Source organism: Acanthisitta chloris, unplaced genomic scaffold (genome assembly GCF_000695815.1).
Source record: "Acanthisitta chloris isolate BGI_N310 unplaced genomic scaffold, ASM69581v1 scaffold22594, whole genome shotgun sequence".
Classification (NCBI taxonomy): domain Eukaryota; kingdom Metazoa; phylum Chordata; class Aves; order Passeriformes; family Acanthisittidae; genus Acanthisitta; species Acanthisitta chloris.
In genome coordinates, this window is record NW_008670133.1 from 1347 (window position 1) to 20859 (window position 19513).

General features: G+C 48.5%; 1 protein-coding gene across 1 annotated transcript in view; it reads right to left on the reverse strand.

Moving 5' to 3' along the window:
- The window catches only part of ERICH1 (glutamate-rich 1), a gene marked incomplete at both ends in the record, with an annotated part of 20613 nt that overhangs the window by 492 nt on the left and 608 nt on the right, over positions 1–19513 (reverse strand). The window contains 2 exon segments of the mRNA XM_009073580.1: positions 2254–2631; positions 13582–13716. Of these exon segments, the coding sequence (XP_009071828.1) occupies positions 2254–2631; positions 13582–13716 (513 nt within the window).

Here is a 19513-nt window from a genome sequence, read left to right on the forward strand (position 1 = left end):
CCAAATTTGGAATTTGGAAATTTCATTGAATTTCCAAAGTCAGCACGGGAAGGAGGTGTGAACAAACACCACTGTGGCCAAAGCTCTGTGGTTGTGGTTCCTACACTAAGCATCACAAAAGTGCACAGGCACTGCAGCCAGGGAGCAGCTCTGGCAGCTCTGCAGAGCACTCCTGGAGGGTCCCAGCTGCCCTGCTACGGCCCCTCGTGCACGTCTCCGAGGCAGACTCTGCAGCCTGCAGGGCAGCACAGGAGCACACGCACTGCTTCTACAGCACCCGAGCACAAAATCATTCTCCCACCCCAGGAACAATGTGCAGTTTATCCCTTTGACCAGACTCCCTTAATTCTTCTGGTTTTCATCGGAAAGGTACAGAATTTTCCCAATTCAGCTTTTCAACATATCTACTAGAAGTACAGCCCAGTGTGACCATTTGAAAATGCTGCTAAAAGCAGTGGCCTGCAGTTCTATCCAAGAGAATAGGGAGTGTTGCAGTCATTCAGCTAGGGAAGGCAAATAGTATCATGTCTGTCTGGTCTCTCCTGCCAGGGCTGAGGGACAGGACCAAGGGCATGGCCTTGAGCTGAGCCAGGGCAGAGTCAGATTGGGTATGAGGAGAAATGTTTTCCCTGTTGTGGTGTTCAGCACTGGGATATTGCCCAGGGAGGTGGTGCAGTCACCATCCCTGGAGGTGTTTCAGAGGTGTCTGCATCCTCTTACCTAAGGATTTTTTTCTGAGAACTCCAAAGTCCTCACTGGCTCAACACTTTGACCTGCTGCTTTGACACCAGGGCCAGTCAGCCTGTCAAAAGCTGCCAGAACCTGAACTTACCTTCCAAGAAAGCTATTAGGCCAACAACACTCTGTTCAACTTTGACACGCCACACAGCTGTGGAGAACTGAGCAGGCTCCCGTCCTGGGCCAGGGATGAACAGCAGAACTGCTGCCTGAGTGTGCAATCCTGCTCAGTCACTCAGCTCCTCTGCAGCAAACGCACACGGCTCAGCACACATTTGCTTAGCCATATGGTGAAGTGGTAACATCCTTGGTTTTGGTGATGGAAACGCATTAGCCTGAGAGCAGGACAGATTTCCAGTGCTAGGCTGAGTAGGAAGGCCTGACACAGCAGGAAAATTTAACAGTAAGCAACGAAAATTCTGTGTATAAATCTGGAGGAAAGAAGTCAGATGAAATCGCTGATATGATCGCAGCAGGGTGTCTGAGGTAACTCTGTGGCCTACAGAGGAATCCTAGGGGACCAGGAGCTGACAGCTCTGACCTACTATGGGCTCCCACTGCTGAGGAAGCTGCTCTGTGTTCTCCATTCAGCCCCACAAAGACAGCCAAGGCCACACACTTGGAAGCATTTTCCCCTGTTTTTTCCCAGTTTTACAAGGCAGTTATTTCATAGCTCTGTTCTGAGGTGAGTAACTGCAGAACACACCAGCCTGCCCTTAAGGAAAGGTGTTTGCAGATGACACCAGCCCAGCCTGGTGCACGGACAGATAAGGACTGGAGCACTTAGCACTGCCACTTCATAGTCTCAGAAAGGCATTCATGGCACAAGCACCATCCAAAGAGCTTTGCAGGAAGGCAATGGAGAAAACATGCACTGGGACTGTCTCTGATGTCAGTGACCAGAGGAACATTCATAAGGCTGATCAGGGATAATGCCCATGCAATCCTTTTGCAGGTACCATGGGATGTGCACTGACCACCAGTTCCCAAGTGCTTTATGCCAACACACTGCCCCAGAGCCCGCAGTGCCTCCCCTCCCTCTGGCATGCTGTGCTGCCTGTCTGCATCTCAGTACACAGCACAACAGAGAACGTTCTGAAGAGGAGGTTTGTTCAGAGACAGCAGCATCAAGGCAGTTTAAGCTGCCCTCATTCGAGGCTCTGGAAGGATCCAATCCTGGCTGTTTGCTGGCAGAGGAAAGAACTTGGCCCATTTTAACCCCTTGCCCCAAGTGCATCAGAATGTTAAGAACAGAGCAAGGAATGTTATGTATATTCTCAAAGACAGAGAAACAGAGAGATTAGGACCACAGGCTCTTCCTACTGATGTGGACTACTACATATTCATGTACACACCACTAAGTAGGACAAATCCTAAGTACTTGCATGTCTGGCTGAGTTCAAGAGACACCTCCCTAGCAGATTTGTCCCGTTCTACAGCAGTCAGATAAATGCACATCCATTTCCCTCTGCGTGGTAATGCACATGAAAAGAAAGGAGAAAGAGTGGTACATACTGTCAGCAAAATAGATCTGTTGTGTTGCCTGCAGGAAGTCCAGAATGCTATCTGCCTTTGCATCTATGTCTTTTAAGCCTGCTGCTTCTCCTCCGTTGTTTCTGTCGGGCTGGTATGTAAAATCCACACCGGCAGCTTTTGTCACCAAGCCAGCTGCTCTCCTCTTTTCCTTCTGTCGCTTCTTTTTCAGCTTCCTCTTCTTGTTTTTGCTTATTTTGGGGCTGTCTGTTTGCTGCAGCTGTATGTTATCCTGAGCAAGAGTCTCTTGTGTTCCAGAATCCGTTTGTTCTCCATGCAAATTATTAGAGATGAGCAAACTGCTCTTCTGTTTCCTCCTCCGAACGCGTTTTCTCTTGGTTTGCCCTTGATATTCCTCTTCTGCAGATTCAAAACAGACATGAGAGCTGTAAATAAGATTTGCAATAAGCATTTTAGAACTACAGTGAAATATTACAGCCTTCAGACTCTGGGATACCTGAGTGGCTCCAACCTTATTTTTATGCTTAGCATGCCTTTCACTACTACAATGTCAAAGCCAACTTTTCTGAGTGCTCTGAGTATGAATCACAGAGTGGGTCAGGCTGGAAGGGACCACAGTGGGTCACTGGTCCCATCTCCCTACTCCAGCAGGGCCAGCCCAGAGCACATGGCTCAGCTCAGGGTTCAGAGGGTTCCTGAACACCTCCAGTGAGGAGAATCCACGACCTCTCTGGGCAATCTGTTCAGTGCTCAGGAACTGCACAGCAAAGAAGTTCTTCCTTGTGTTCAGATGGAACTTCCTGGGCATCAGTTTTGCTGTTCCCTCTTGTTTGATTGGTTTCCCCACTGAGCAGAGTCTGATCATCCTCTTGGCACCTCCTGTTCATGGACTTCAATCCATTCATGAGGTCCCCAAGAAGACAAGCTCTCTCCCCTTCTGCTTTCGGTAAAGACTTTAATGTCCTCTGTGCTATATACTTTACAGGACCTGGTGAGCAGCAAAGATGAAGCCACCACATTCCAGTGTCTTGCTCTGCACAGCTAAGCCATTTATCCTTTCCTCAACCTCCACCTGCATGTTTGTAAACTCCTCACCGTGCACCGAGCCCAGCTCTTTATCTGGGTCTACACCACTCCCCTAGGTCACAGAACCTTTGCTCGGCTAACGCTGGAGTAACTCGGGGGAGACACCTGAAGCCCAACACTTGAGAATGATCTGCATAATCTCCTGAACTGCCCCTGACACTCTCAGCTCGTTTGGCTTTCTCACCACTCCTCCCCCTAACCAGTCTTTGCCTCTATTTTCTCCACGGTAGGAGCCCTCTCTTTCATTTCTGTTTCTTTTTCTGTCTTGAACTCTGTCAGCCATGAGCCACTTTCTCTTTAAATACCACTACAGACTTCGAGTTCTTCAGCTGTCAGATGACTCACTGCAAAGCCATTCTGCATCCCTTCCATGGAGGAGGCTGCACAAAAATACCTCTGCTGCATTGTCATGGCCCAGCCGCGGTCAGACCTGCCCAGCTCCCCCAGCCCACCCGTGGCATTTCGGCTGAGCATCTCCCTGTGCCACGGGGACAGATGGGATGTGGGAAAAGCAATGTCTGTGCCACCCTGCAGGAATCAAACACCAGAGCTGAAGGCAGAGATGAATGGCGAAAGATGCTATAAACAAAACATCAGTTTTCCACTCGAGATCTAATTTGGATTCTCATGGGAGTGTGTGTGCTGCAAGAGGTGAATTTCAGTGCAAACACAGAGACACTGGTTCGCAGGGCTGCCCAGTCCTCTGCTCACCTGAGCCACACTGCTCCAGCCTGTGCTCTCAGCACAGTGGGCCAACATGTCCTTTGAGCATCCAGGAACCTCAGCCTGTGCACAGACAAGCACCCTCACCTGCTCTAGAGACACTGGGACGGTGCAGGGCCAGGATGGGGCTTCAGAGCACTGATGCTTGGAGTCAAATCCAAAGGTTTGCTTACCCTTGGTAGCTCAGGACAGCAGAAGGCCTGGAAACACCACGGTGAGGCTCTCAAAAGGCATATGTAGGTGTGAAAGGGCTGAAAGGAAAGCAGAACTGTGCTGACTTTCCTCCAGCACAGGAACCAAACCAAACACAAGGCTGTACCTAGTTCTCTCAAGGAGTTACAGTGGCAGTTCTTCAGCAGTTTTGGTCGCTCTTTGCCTCATGTTTCAGTATCTGTTTAGAATCCTCTGTTCCCCGTGTGGGAGCTGCTAGTGATTCAGCACCAAGAACAGATGAAATCAGGTGCTGGTGAATGCAGACAGTGCACACCAAAGGGACTAACTCGAACCACTCACTGCCAGGGCCAGACTGAACTGCTCAGGGGAACCAAAGCCACACTGTGCAGACACTGCTCCGTGGGTACCAGCACGCAGAGCAGCTAACACCTCGTCTGCATACACAGGAAAGAGGACGGGAAACAACAGGAAAAATATTCCAACACTATTGCACAAACCTGCTGCACTCTCTGAGCTTGTCATGCTGTTTCTAGCACCATCCCAGAGCAGTAAGACTTGGGCAGACAAGACTCTCACCAAAGTTACCAGAGAAAGAAACCCGAAAAGGATTTGTATGAGCTGACAAATAGGTTTCTCTTCTGTCTCCCCACACAAGAACAAGGCGACACCTAATAAATCTGAGCAGCCGCACGAGTTAATAGAAGAAAGCAAACCCTTGTACCAATGGAGCAGTCTGCCACTGAATCCCCACGTGTGTGGTGTGCACAGGAGACAAGAACTTCACAGCCAGCAAAGCTACCTGACTACGACAGCCACTCTAAGATATACATTAGAGCTGCACAAGAAACAAAAACCACGAAGTTCAGGTCACAACCCACCTCAAGATCTTAACACATGACATGTGCAGTGGGATTCACCTCCTACAGCCTTAGCTGTCTGAAAAGCTGAGAGCATGCTTAGATCTGTGCTCCCTCTGGCAACCCAAGAGACACAGCATCTTCAGGAAGCACTTTACCTCCTCCTAAACCAGACGGGATGGAAATGCACCCTCAAGGACTTAATATCCCTCTTTCTCTCTCCCCCTCTGTTACCCACAAGGCAAATGCAGACAATGAATTTTGACCAGTGCTCGCAACAACTGAGAAGAATTAGTCTCTTTTATATGCATTATGGACATGGAGGGAGGTGTTTCTTAACATGAGGCTGATCAAACCAGACAGATTTTTACTGATTAGCAAAACCCACTGTTTCATTAAACCAAACAAACCAACTTTTGGCCAATTCTCTATATTCTAAAGCTGTAGGGAAGCCTGACAAAATTTCAATAGAGACAGGTTTGGTTCCTGCGGTTTTTCCCACTGACAGAAAAGGTTTGTTGTGTCAAAGCTGCATAGTCCCATAAGCACAGGGAATCTGTACTGTGCAATCCATCAGAGTATGCTGAACGTGTGCTGAAGCAAACACGAAAGGAGTATCAGCTTTTGGAGCACACTACCTTTAGCCACAGCTTGTCCTAATTCCAGGAGAGCTGAGGATCCATCTGCTCCACAATGGCCTGTCACCTCCCTCCCTCCTAACACCCATCTCTGCCCCACAAGTCGCTTAGCTGAGCACATAATCCAGTTACCCAGAGAACTGTCTCGCCTGTCTGCTCAGAGGCTGTGCAGGGAATGCCCACGGACATTCCCCTCAGAGCTGCTGGGGTCCAGGCCCTGCTCCCCATGCAGGCTGCCATGCAGCTGCACAGCCACACCAGCCTGACCCACAGTGTGGACGTGGGAATGAGCAGCCTGGAAACCACAGTCAGCACTGAGGGAAAAAGGCATTTTCTAACAGCCCATCTTACCTTGTCTGGAAGACCAAGACATTTGCTCCATTCAAACTGCATGTTTCTTTAGCAGATCAGAGGTACAAGTATGTCAAACTCCATGAAACATGAAAACAGAGGCCTCAGTCATAGATACAGCTTACTGAATTTGGATCATGAAAAGTCAGCACATCCAGTTTCTGTCTGCAAGGAAACAATAATGGACACCCAGATTCCCAACCCCCTGACTTTTGTTTAGTAACTTCTATGACATTAGCAGGTTACTCTGTACTCACTGTCAGGGCAGCAGGAGGCAAAGGGACTGAATACAAAGCTCAGCACAGGCTAACAGCAGGAGCTGAGCATCGGCATGAATACCAATGAACAACCATCAAACCACTGCAGCTTCACATCCCTCTCGGGAGAGCCTGGGAAGGAGTGCTGCACCGTGAGATAAGCCAGAGTTTCTCTGCACAAGGAACACCAAAGCAAAGGGTTGGGTTAACAGCTCTGGGACAGGCCTCCCTAAAGATCCTTTCTACACCAAGCCTGGCAGACAGTGCTCCTGGGGCACCAGAAGTAAGACCTATCACCGGTTCCAACTCTTTGCACCATTTGCTCAAACATTCCTTTGCCTGTCTGACCATGTTTTCACACTTACATATGTTTAATACAGCATGGGGGTGTGAAATCAGCTTTTTAAAGGACACCTGCTTCTTTCTAACAACTTCACTGCTGTCGAGCTCTGCTGCCTTCCTCTTGCTTTTTGCAAGCCTTTCGTGACAGGCAGTGGGTGATGGCCTTGAACAGCACATATGGTGCCCTGAAGTGGCTCCCGCAGCCCCCGGCACAGCTCCTCCTCTTGGCTGACCTTTTGGAGGCTCCTTTGGGGGTGTGTGTGTGCAGTGCTCCTGCCTGGAGCGGGTGTGTTTGCTGAGCCCCAGGGCTGCCTGTGCCTCTGGGAGCCAACCTCGGCCCAGTCATCTCCTCCACCACATCATCCCAGTGAGACAGCCCAGGAGGACCTGCAGATCCCCTGGCCACCCTCCCTGCTGCTCCTCTGACCCACCGGCACTGAGGACTCCCCATCCCAGACACGCGATGGAACGGAGCCTGGGCTCGCTCTGCTTTTGGATACACACCCCAACCTCAGCGCTCCGGGCTCTCCGGTCACCTTCCCCAGAAAGCTATGCCTGCTGCAGCCTCAGTCTTTCTTAAGCAACAACATTCCTGAGACAAACTCTCTACCATCCGATGACTTAGTTTTTGGATCTTTCTCAGTTTTTTAAAACTTCAAGCTGTCTTCATTCCTTTTGCCATTTCTGGGGTGATGCGCAAACAACCCGAGTCAGTCACCACTGCATAAAGACATCACACAGCACCTGCTGAGTGACCTCAACTGTGCCCCCCAAAACCACTGAGCATCACTATGTGGATCCAGTGAGGGAAATCACAGAGGTAAGCATGCCACAGACATGAAAGAACAGATTCCATGACAATCAGTAGTGGTTTGAAGGCTCCTAAATCAGAAATGCTCAAGAATCTCAAAGCTGCCTATGGAGCTCCTCCAGTTCAGCAGCCACAAAGACCAAATGCTACCAAAACCAGAAACCTTCTTAGTCTTTGGCCAAGTTAGGTTACATCTCTGTACCTGAACAGAAAGCAGCACCAGGAATGGGACACAGAGATTTGTAACAGTTACAGGAAAAAAAGGGAACCATTTTAAACACTTGATGTCACATTTCTGCTTATAAACATTTGTTCTTTCTTTTAACTTTGCAGGACACAAATGCATGTTCAGAGTTGCCTTAAAAGCCTTTTTTTTTCCTCCAGAGATGGTTTTCAACTGATGCTTAGAGAATCCAAAGCTCTCCCTTTGCTGAGAGTATCAACAGAAATGACAATCTTAAAATCCTGCGCAGCATTTAAAACAATCTTTCCAAAACACACCAGCTGAAACAGCATAGAATGCAAGAACTTAGCTAGACTACAGGACCACAGACTGGAAACTAGGAAACACTGGAAAAACAGGTCCCTAGTTTCCCCCCACCGTGACAGAACAGTACTGAGGAGCAGATCTAAACCAGAGTACAACCCTTTGCATGCAGAGCTCTCTAAAGCAAAATGAAGATGCTCAGCAACAAGCCCCAGCCCCAAGGTATGAGCTGCAGCTCCCAAATGTAGAGAGCTGCCACGATGGAATTTATTACATGGTTATTCAGTACATCCTACTTCAAAACACTGTGGAAGTGTGAAGGAACACACCTTCCAAGTGGTTTATTTCCAGCTTTCCTGCATTCGTTTATCTCTGGATGCTAAATTGGATTGGAATGAAATTGAATTACAGTTTCCAGGCAGCTTTGGAAAACCAGGGACGTGTCAGGGTATGGGTTCAAGCCTACCTTTATTAATCACATCCCAAATCATGTTTCAAAGCAGCAAGTGATTTCTTAATGCCGAGTGCTCCATGCTAAGCTAACCCCAGACAAACCTGCAGACAGGTATGCACCAAGGGCAGGATGCTGACAGGGGTGTGACCTGGGCACAGAGTCACTGAAGAGCAGAGAGGAAAAGAGAAAAAAAGGCATCAGAAAACATGTGGGGAAACAAAAGTGCCCCAAATAAACAGAAAAAGCCCAAGAGACAGTTAGCGATGGAGGTAAATTAAGGCTTCCATTGGCAAGTGCTACAAAGGAGACACCAAGAAAATCTGGCCTTTTTTCAGGAGAAAAGCTGGCGAGAAAGAACAAGATTAAAGGTGGATCCTGAGCTGCGTCACTGGTTTATTGCCTAAGTCTCCCCATTCACCCTAAGGCTGTGTTTTTGTTTCTTAAGGAGCTGTAACAGGCACAAGTTAACACTTCCCTCTCCGCAGGGCTCACCCAGGCACTGAGGGCAGCAGTACTGAAGGAGCAGTCAAGCCCTCCTTTCTCTGGCAGACAAGGAGCAGGACACGTTCTCCTCAGCCCAGGGAGGTGATACCTGCCAGGCCCACGGAAGCAGAGCCTCCTCCAGGCACACCTGGGGTTCAGCTCTGGCAGGTCCACAGGCCACAGTGAAGTGTGGGCACCCTGATTTCACACACAACCCACTGCACAGCTGAGAGCCAGCAGGGAAATATCCTGTCAGTGACCAAGCACCTCTCCAGGGCCTACGGAACAACTCTGCTGCTCTCACGGGTGATGGACCGAGATCCAGAGCAATGAAGTCCTGGAGCCACAGGCCACGCTGTAACTCCTCAAGCCAGCACCCTCCTGACTGCATCCTGCTGCTCCACGATGGCTTGAGCACAAAGGCTCAGGGCCTGGCTGTGTTCTCATCAGGAAACAAGGAGGTGGAAGCAGTCAGGCAGGGGCAGATTGCCAAAGCGTTGCGTGTGTGCCCAAGTGAGGCAGCAATGGCAGGGTTGGGTTTAGCTGGGATCTAGGGTGGTTGCTGGTGATGTTCTCTTGTTCTCTCCCTTCCCCATCAGCTCCTTGCTGTCACCATGACAACGGGAAGCCTGTAGCAGGTGCCAGGGAGGACAGGGGGAACTGAGGGGAGAAGTAACTCGGTGGGTGAGGAGCAAGAGGAGGATGACAACCAGGAGAGTGGAGAAAACAGAAGGCCACAGTGCCTCTTCATTCCCTCAGGCTCATCTGCTAGACGAGAAGAGCTCAGCAAAAATGTCATTATGCTAGTTTAAAATAAAACAAAAAGCATGAAAAACGTGTCACAGAGATAAAGGCCTAATTCCTTCTCCTCCTGCTACACATACTGTCACCTGACCAGCCAAACTACTGTAATGGAATCACTTTCAGACTCAGACACAAACAAGGAGCAAGAGAAGGAGATTCAGCCTGAGACATTGATTGCATCACAGAGGAGTAAGAATTGCTGGAGAGCAAGAACCACCACAAAGTGAAGGTAAACATCAAACACTCGCTGGCAAGTCTCCCCTCTGGGTCCAGCCCTCTGGCACAAGGGGAAGGCATAACCCAGCACCAGGGGCAGGGTGGCTGCTGCACCACAGGAGCACCTGGGAACGGGTTCCAAGGCTGTGTTTCTGTTGTTCAGCTACTTGGGCCTTTCTGAGAAGCAGGCAGAACCCAACACAGCATCTATGCATGGACTTACTTACAGCTAGGCATAGAAATCAAAGCTTGGCAAGCCAGTAACATGCAGCCATGACTAAAGGAAAGCATTACCACTAGGTAATCACTACCTTTTTTCCCCTTTAATAGGTGTTCAGCATTTACATCCTTTCCTAACACCACACACAAATCTGGGGCAGAATTCTTTGCCATTCCACTTCCAAACCCATTTTCCAGAGTGTTTTGGGGTTTGTGTGTGAGGTTTGGTTTTGGTTTTTTGGGTGTCTGGCAACATCTCAATGTTAGAAACTCCCACACGAGACTCCCAAAAGGCTCCAGTGACATTAGAGACTCCCAAGTCACACCATGTGCTCTGCACAGCCCCAGGTGGTGTTTGGAACACGTGAACAGTTACAGACAGAGGCAATTAGAAACGTTTCTGCACTGTATGTAAACCTCACACCTACAGCTCAAACTGATGGCCCAGCCCAGTGTCTGAAATCAGGGAATTTCGGGGTGAATTTCACTCTCACCTTCAAGAGGTCCCGACCTGTTTGCTGTGAAATTGGGAGGTGATGGCTCTAGCTCTGGCTGAAGTGCCCGTGGCACTGCTGCAGGACACGGCAGCCTGCAGAGGTCAGCTCCCACACTGCACCTACCTCGAGGGTTTGCACCACACCTAGGACACCCCTCAGCCTCTGCAGCACAGGGACACCCTCCAGGCATACCCCCAATCCTTGACAGTCAGCACCATAACGCTAAGCACATGACTACAGTTCTGGATGACTCTCAAATCAGGTCTCCACCTGAAAGAGGAAACTTCTGTTCTGATAGAAAAGGATTCAAAAGTTTTCCAAATCAACATTAGAGAAGTTGTTTATGTCTTTCTCAACCTACAATTTAACTCCAGTGATGAAGCTGATCCATAGCAGTGTCAGTGCAAATACAGACACTGCTGCACCTAGACCTTTATTCCTTGGTAAGTTAATCCAGAGATAAGAAAAGATTAAATATTTCATCTGAACCCTGAAAATAAAAATACTTATTTAATCTCATCCAATTTCAGAGAGAAAACTGCGGTGATTTTATCTGTTAAGGAATGTCACTGCATCCACCAACAAACACAAAGTCTGCCAAAAGGACACTCAAGGAGAAGACATCTGAAATACAGAATTCTTCAGCTACAGCTGTCCAACATCTCTGTTCGTGGCTCTTCTCACTGCAACTGGTTCCAAAATTCAAGCACACATTTGATGCAGTATTCCAACTCTGCAATGTGTGTTCCGACAAAAACGATAAGAGTCTTAAGCTGCAGCAGGACAGATCTAGGATTAAAGGGCAGAGAAACACTAGAGCAAGTGCAAAAGGGCATGGAAGAAAAAATCTCCCCATGAGAAGGGTGTTAAGAAAACATTAGGCAAATACCTGGCAAGAATGACATTTAGAGTCCGATCTACCATGCAAAGGGAATCATAGATTGAAAACCTTCCCTTAGTTTTTCTTGATTCCATGATAAACTGCAAAGTCAAATAACAACGAATCCAAAAATTAGTCTCCCAAAATTCCAGATCCATTTGTTAACTGCTAAAAGATGTGGCTGGAATCCAAAGCTTTCCCTTCCTCAGGACTGAAATTGGGATCAGTGCAGAGAGATCTCCATCCAACAGTCAATACTGTCACTAAGCAACACCAGAGCTCCACTCATTGCCACCACAGCTGAGTAAGTTGGTTTGAAACACTAATGGAAAAGATTCACTCTAAAAAATGATCGAGCAAAGCCACTGTTCAATCTTCTGCCCACTGAGATGGCACACTCCTAAATTCTGTCCTGCGGAACTGCTATGCAGCATACCAGCATCTGATGGGCACCACACATCATCTCATTCACTCACAGACTTCAAACAGCAGCTGAGCAAATCTGCCACAAAAGTGCCACACTGATGCCTTCACAAGGACACAGCTCAGTGCAGCAGTGTCCAGAGGGCTGGGCTTGCAGGTTTGATCCAAAAGCAACCCAAGGCCCTGTACAAAGTGCCATGTTATAGGTTCATTTACCTCCAAAGGATTATGAGAATTCATTTAGTTTTATCAGAAGAACAGAGAGGGGAAGTGTCCCTCCAGTATCCGAGAGGAAAGCACATCAGAAATAAGCAGAGATGACAAGGCATGGAGGGAGGGAGGGAAGTGGTGCTCCAAGGTCAGAATAAGCAGCTTGACCCTGAGGTGCTGGGACACAGAGACCCAGTGAGCTGTGCAGGGACAGCTCTGCAACTCAGCACCTTTCGGGGCAGCCCAGAAAATTCTGGATGCTGAATGTGCAGCCTATGGAACAGGGAGAAGTACAGCAGAACACCTTCCCATTCATAACTCAGGAAGCATCAAGGTTACTCTTGTATTGATAAAGTTACTCCTTGCTCAGTCAAGAAATGCCTCTAAAGCACTGCACGCCACGGGAGAACAGCCTTGCTGTGCCACCAGGTGTGCTGTGATTCTTCAGTCTCTGGAGCTGCTCTGACAGCTTTCCTTGCACTCAGACTCTGGATGGAGCTCAGCACCAATGCCCAGGCTGAATTCCCCCCATGGGTACACTGCTGGCAAAGGCAAGCAGCACGTGCCTTTCTGTCTCTGCAGGTTCTCTCAGGCCTGCCTGGCGTTTGGGCAGTCTCCAGGCTCAGACAGACACAGCAGTTAAGTAACTGCTGCTTAGCAGGTGGTTTGCTCCAGCTGCCTCACCTGGGTATTTCACCTGCTGCAGGATGCCCACAGCAGCATCTGGCAGGGACACAGAGTTGTGGACAAACACCCACCTGAACACAGCCATGGGAAAAACTAAACCAATTTCTCTTGCCTAAGCTTAGGACTTCTCTCTAGAGACAGTGTGTTCAGTTCTGGCCGTGTCACTCAGAAACAGTGAGGTTAACTCAGAGCCCACCCCACAGGTCCCGTGCTGCTCCTCGTCCCCCACAGCAGACATGGGTTCTGAGGTTACCTGCTCACAGCCTCTCATCAGAAAGCCTCTCGGCACGAGAGGATTGGTATCTCCCCCCAGGGAACTTCAAGTAGATGAATGGGAGAGGCAAATCTGAAAGGCTGTGAAGCCTTTACTGAACTGCTCAGAAAGCACAGAGCAAGAGCTGCCAGAACAGCTTTACCTGGTATTTACTAAGAAAAATGACTGCAGGCAGGAGCAACATGAGCATCCATGTGCCACTTGCACCAGAGAAGCTAAGGACGTTGTCCTCAGTGCCTCTTCCCACAGCTGCAGTGTCACTGCACGGTGTACCCGAGTGCTGGGCCTGGCACAGGTGAGGATGGGAATGAGCCCACAGGGATGGACATCCTCATCCTGCTTATGCTGCAAAACAGTGACACCCTCTGGCAGCAGCAGTCTCGATACCCAGCTGCTGCAGCCTCAATCTGTCGAGGAAGAGCAGCTAAGCAGCTTCTCTTGAGGAAAATCCATCACACTAACAACCAGAGCCTCACCTGTTGAGTCAGCGCTGCTGCCGGAGCTTTCAGAAACTGCACTGCCAACAGTGCCTGCAGTAGCTGCAACATAACCCTCCGGAGGAAGATCCACTGTGTAAATTCTTCTCGGAGACATAATTGCATTGTCACTCCCTGCAAAACAGAGAAAACAAGTTATGTGGCTCAGTATCGATCTCACCACAGAATTTCTCAACTAAGCAAATACTCCACGGGTCAGGTCTCTCCACCAGAAACGTTTTTCTCCTTGTATCAAGCAAATCTTCTGCTCTGACTTCAGAAGAAGCTTACAGAGATATTTCTAGAAAGACTCTACACATTTTTCCCCACTCAGCATGAGCAGACACTACTCCTCTCAGAACTGTTTCCCAGGAGATGGATGCATGGAGAGATACAGCCTGATTACCAAGGGACAGGGGCAACAGGAGAGCTGTGGGTTGCCCATCTGCAGAGCAGTTTGCTGTTCTGAAGGGCCCAAAGGCAAAGGAGTTTGAGAGCTACACCTGACTAAGCCTCAGCAGTGCCTACCCAAGAGGGCAGTGGAGCTTCAGATGGCTCAGTGTGGGGACCTTTCTGTCAGTGTGGGTTCTTTGATTTGGTTTGTGGGGATCTTTCTGTCAGTGTAGGTTTTTTTGATTTGGTTTTTTGGTGGGGTTTTTTTGTTGTTATTAAGGTTTTTGTTAGCACTCAGACAGCTCCTTAAGTCAGCACAGACACAGCACTTAGCCTTCCCTTCCTGGGAGCAATCTGCCCCTTCAAAACACATGGACAGAACTGCTAAAATAATGCACAACAAAACATCTTTGGCAGGTGGCTACAATTAAATTCCTTACACCACAAACCTGCCAGAAGATCCGGGATAGCTCAAGTCCTTCACCGAGGTGCAGCTATGGTTGGACTGACTCCTGAACGAAGTGCAGCTCTGTCTGATGGACCCCTACTGAGAGATACTTCTGTGTCTCTAACATTCAACTTACCTGCACACGCTGCATGCAAATGTGCAATTTAACTACACACTGCCATTTCTCAGCCTGCCTTCGAGAACTCTGCGTGACTGAGCACCCTGGATATCCCTGACAACAGTGCATTTCTGGATGTCCAAGGCACTTCTGGAAAGCTACACGACAGTTGTTTCCAGCATCAGGAGCTAAAAATTTGTTTTGAAAACACATTAGAAAGTTATTGGTGTTTTCTTGAACAAGCCAGAAAACTTCCGACTGAAATTGATGATATTTACTTTACAGGATAATAAAGGGAGAGAAATAAATAACACAGAAAGATGAACAGCAATTACATGACTGGAAAAAATCCACAAGAAAGGAATGTGGAATAATTCTCCAGCAGATCCTTTCCACGGAGGTGATGCCAAATCACTGAACTGGCAGTACTTGCACTGATTATTTCCCCTCACGCAGGTTGATTAATGATGAAGTGCTAATTTGGGATGGCTTAAAATGACAAGGATGTATAAGTGTTTGAGTTATTCCTTTGGAATTATTGTGAGTTTCCCCTTTTGCTCCATTTTTATGTAGGCTTTGCAAAACAAAGATGACCATGAACACATTAATTTGCAGCAGTCTTGAGTGACTCGAACTCACTGTTGAGCTGATCCCTGAGCACCAAGCTGCAGTCACTCCAGCCTGCCATGGCAGAGGAACCCCAGGGACAGAGCTGGTGTATTATGGACACTCCACCTCTCTTCACGGGGTGACTCTCACCAGATTGTTTCCCAGGCTCAAGTGGACACACACCAGAGAGCTTTCCACAGAGACAGAAGCTCTTAGCTCAAGTAGTCTGCTGTGCAAGTGGAAAGTATAATCTGTTTCCTTGGAGTGCTGTGTAATTCAGGCTGCCTGGGCCTTCAGCTGGATTGGCTCCCTCAGTACTAGAGAAGTCAAAATGGGTAGAGAAAAGAAAGTGGTAAGGCTAATAAACACCAGAGCAAAGAACAGGCAGTCACTTAGAGCTGGTCACTGGCTTTGCTCAAGGGATAACCACCAGGCAGAGGTGGAAATGCTGTGCTGCTCCCTGGGTGACTGGAGGAGCTGAGTTCCTTCTGCAGAAATTCACTTGGCTCCCTCAGTACTAGAGAAGTCAAAATGGGTAGAGAAAAGAAAGTGGTAAGGCTAATAAACACCAGAGCAAAGAACAGGCAGTCACTTAGAGCTGGTCACTGGCTTTGCTCAAGGGATAACCACCAGGCAGAGGTGGAAATGCTGTGCTGCTCCCTGGGTGACTGGAGGAGCTGAGTTCCTTCTGCAGAAATTCACTGCTGCCCTAGGAACTTACCCCTGACAAAAGGATGGGACACCCTTCACGGAGAGCTACCATGGTTGACTATTGCAGTCTAATTCCTTCAGCTTGTTTGAAGAGCTCTAGTGCCCAATCTTACTGGTTTAACTCATGGAAGCTGTCTCTCACCTGCAGCATCAGTGCCCAACACCCCACCCTCGTTACCTCTGCCTCGTTGGAACAAACGGGGAGAGTCACTCGCGCAGATTTCAGGGGAGGATGACACAGAACCATAGCATCATCAAGGCTGGACGAGACCTCTAAGACCAAGTCCAACCATTAACCTGCCACAACACATACTCCTTCCCAAGATTCTTCATCTCCTTCTAACAAAGTCTTCTGAATGTCTTCTGGATCTCATTACCTCAAGTTACATTATTTGCTACTCTCACGTATTTTATTGGCACCAATACATGTGACAGAATACTGGAAAAGCTTTTTCTCCTGCAAAGTTCACTTAAACTTTAAAACTCTGAAGATGCCTGATATTCTTTTTTTTTGCTGAAGGACAAATTTGCCAAGGAAAACGTCCAAGTGTACAGTTCTATTCCAAATGGCACAATTACACCAATTCAATCAATCAATCAATGAAGGAAGATCTTATAATTACACAGATACAGGTTGTGCTCTGGCTCAGACACCCTCAGGCAGCAAACTGCTGGAGCCTGTGGTGGGGAACAGTGTAATACACTTGATTGTGATACACATTGCTCGTTGCGACGCTCGTGGTCATTACTCACGAACGCAGACAGCAGCTGAACTGCTCTGACTGACCCTGACCTGCTGCTCTGTCAGGTCTCTTCACACAGAACAAAGCCACTCACGACCCCCCCGTGTTCCACAGCAGCCTGTGCCCACTGCAGTCCCAGATGGCCTTGTGCCCATCCTCAGCCTGGTCACAGCAGGCTGCTCCCAGCTCCTCAGGGACAGGCCACTTATGCCTGGGAGCATGTTGGCACTCAAGGCAGCTCATCATAACCTCCCTCCTGACCCTTCACAGCTCCACAAGTGCTTCACATCCTTAAAAAGAGAAACCCTAGATTACAGAGCATTCTAGACTAGAGCACCGAGAGAAGGAAACAACTTGGGAAAACCCTCAGAAGTATTTCCTCATCATGGGCTTTTCCTTCAGCTTGATGAAACCCAAACACTTCAGAAGGAAACTGAGGCCAATAAAGACATACCCATTTTACACAGGCCCAGAGCTGGGATGGGAAATTCATGAAGCACGTGGAACAAGAGAGCTCCCAGTGATTTCCCTCACTGCTTCCACATGGACAGTGACTTGAGGATTTACTTTTCCTTCAGGCACACAGCAGGCTGCACAGAGGAGGTTCATCAAAGGCCTAGAACATGTCATATGGGCAAGGGCTGAGGGAGTTGGGTTGGTCAGCCTGGAGAAGAGGCTCAGGGGTGACCTCCTGGCTCTCTGCAACTCCTGCCAGGGCTGGAGAGAGGTGTGGGATGTGTGTCCTGCCAGGGCTGAGGGAGAGGAGAGAGGGAATGGCCTTGAGCTGAGCCAGGGCAGAGTCAGATTGGGTGTGAGGAGAAATGTTTTGCCTGTTGTGGTGTTCAGCACTGGGATATTGCCCAGGGAGGTGGTGCAGTCACCATCCCTGGAGGTGTTTCAGAGGTGTCTGATGTGGCACTGGAGGATCTGGGTTAGGGTTTGGGGGTTCCAGCAGTGACAGGTCAATGTTTGGACTCGATGATCTTACAGGTCTCCTCCAGCCTTGATGACTCTAGGATTAACATGGGGCTTGATCTACACACTTTAGCATCTCAACTTTGACTTGGCCTCAGAAAAGGCATGTAAATGTAAATATGCACAGGATTTAGGAGTATGGCCTTTAAACTCTTGGGCATGTCTCTCTGGTGCTTTGAGGTGCTGACACTGCAGGCAACGCTGCAAACTCAGCTCAGACCAGAGCAGGCTCGGGGGGAGGCTGGGGCTGGTCTAGCTCAGATGAATTGGTAATGGTGCTTTCACAGTCTGAAAGTAACTGTTAAAGGCAAATGGAACATTGAGATGTGTTCTACTGTTCCTTAACGCTGGAAAATCCTTAAGACTAAGTCAGCTTCTTTTGAAAGAAATGCTCAAATCCTCACTGACACTACAACCATTTTTTCACTAGATCTTGTGGGACTGAAATAATCACTTTCACACTAGGAAAGAGACGATACCTAGAAAAAATAACCACTTCTTATTCTCCACTGTTGCTTCCAATTACCCATCTCAGATTACTGCTACTTAAATCATCAGCTCTTTTGTACTTAGGTCCATAACCCTTGGTCTACAAGTAAGAAGTTACTTAGAATAGTTTATGACCAAAGAATTCAATCAATGCCTTTTATGTTTTCCCTCTACCAAGGCCGTCAAGTTTATAGCTGAAATCTTCTTGCCTAAAGATGTAAACTACACATGCACTTTTGGTGTGCAGTGTCATAAAGTGCAAGAGCTCCTGGAATTTAAATACAACCACAGCCAGGAGAGAACATTTCTCTGCTGGGTTCACAGTGGGTAACTGATTTATCCTTTTTCCTAGGAGTTTATCAATTCAGCCCTCTTCAAGGCTTCTTGTTCCCTAAGCACTTGTTTGTGGAGCATCAATCAAGGCAGAACCCTTGCTGTGCCAGATGCCTCCAGCAGAAAACGAGCTCAGCTGGTTTGCTGTTAGTTTGAGGAACAGCCTTGCTGCTGTGCTGTGAAATCCCAAACATGGATGTGTTCTTTTTGCTCCATATTCCCTATCCCATGAGCTCCATGTCAGCCGCACTACGACTCTGAACCAAAAGCTTTTGTTTCACTACCTAGCAGAACACTGTGTTAGGAATCAGATACAAACAATCTGAGCAGGTATTTAGTCTCAGGGTGGACTGACTCCTCCCCCTGCCCTCCCACATCACGGAGGGCAGGGGGAGGAGGAATCACACGGAGGGCACAGCTCCTGCTCCTGCCTTCCCTCACCTTCCCCTCGCTGCTGCCTGACACAGCTGAGCCCAGCCAGGCACCCTGCACACCCTGGGTGTCTGCATGTCAGTGAGCCATGCTTATGCCTTGAGAGGTGACTGCTGAAGACCACCCAGCTCTGCAGAGCTCCTCTGCAGTTCAGACCCACCTTCCATCTGATCCTGCCAAGCAGATCCCTGCACAAGACAAGCACCTGTGCCTATGTATTACAGGGTTCTAATCCCTACTCACTTTGCTCACTGCTTTCTGGCCTTCAGCCTCCTGCCCCAGACCACATCTGCTGCCACCTCTTCCCTGTTTGCAAGTGACAGGTCTAGCTGAGCACCTTCCCCAGGGAAAGGTTTCTATACCCTGGAGAAACATGCCTTTCCATTCTAAGTCAATTTAACCTCCTCTTTTGGTTAGGGCAAAATTTGGTTTCACATGACCACACAGCAATCCACACTCACTCCATACATGCACACAGAGCCTCTCACCCACAATCACACCACAGCTGCCTCATTTTCCACCCTTTGGCACACCATTCACATTCTACAAGTTGAAAAAGGACTTCTTTCTGTTAAAATATTCATGTGCCATGTTCACTGCATAAACACCCACAAAGCAGTGCTCTTTAGCAAGGTACTAACACAGCCCCTGAGTAAATATCTGCCTTCTGAGGGGTCTGTG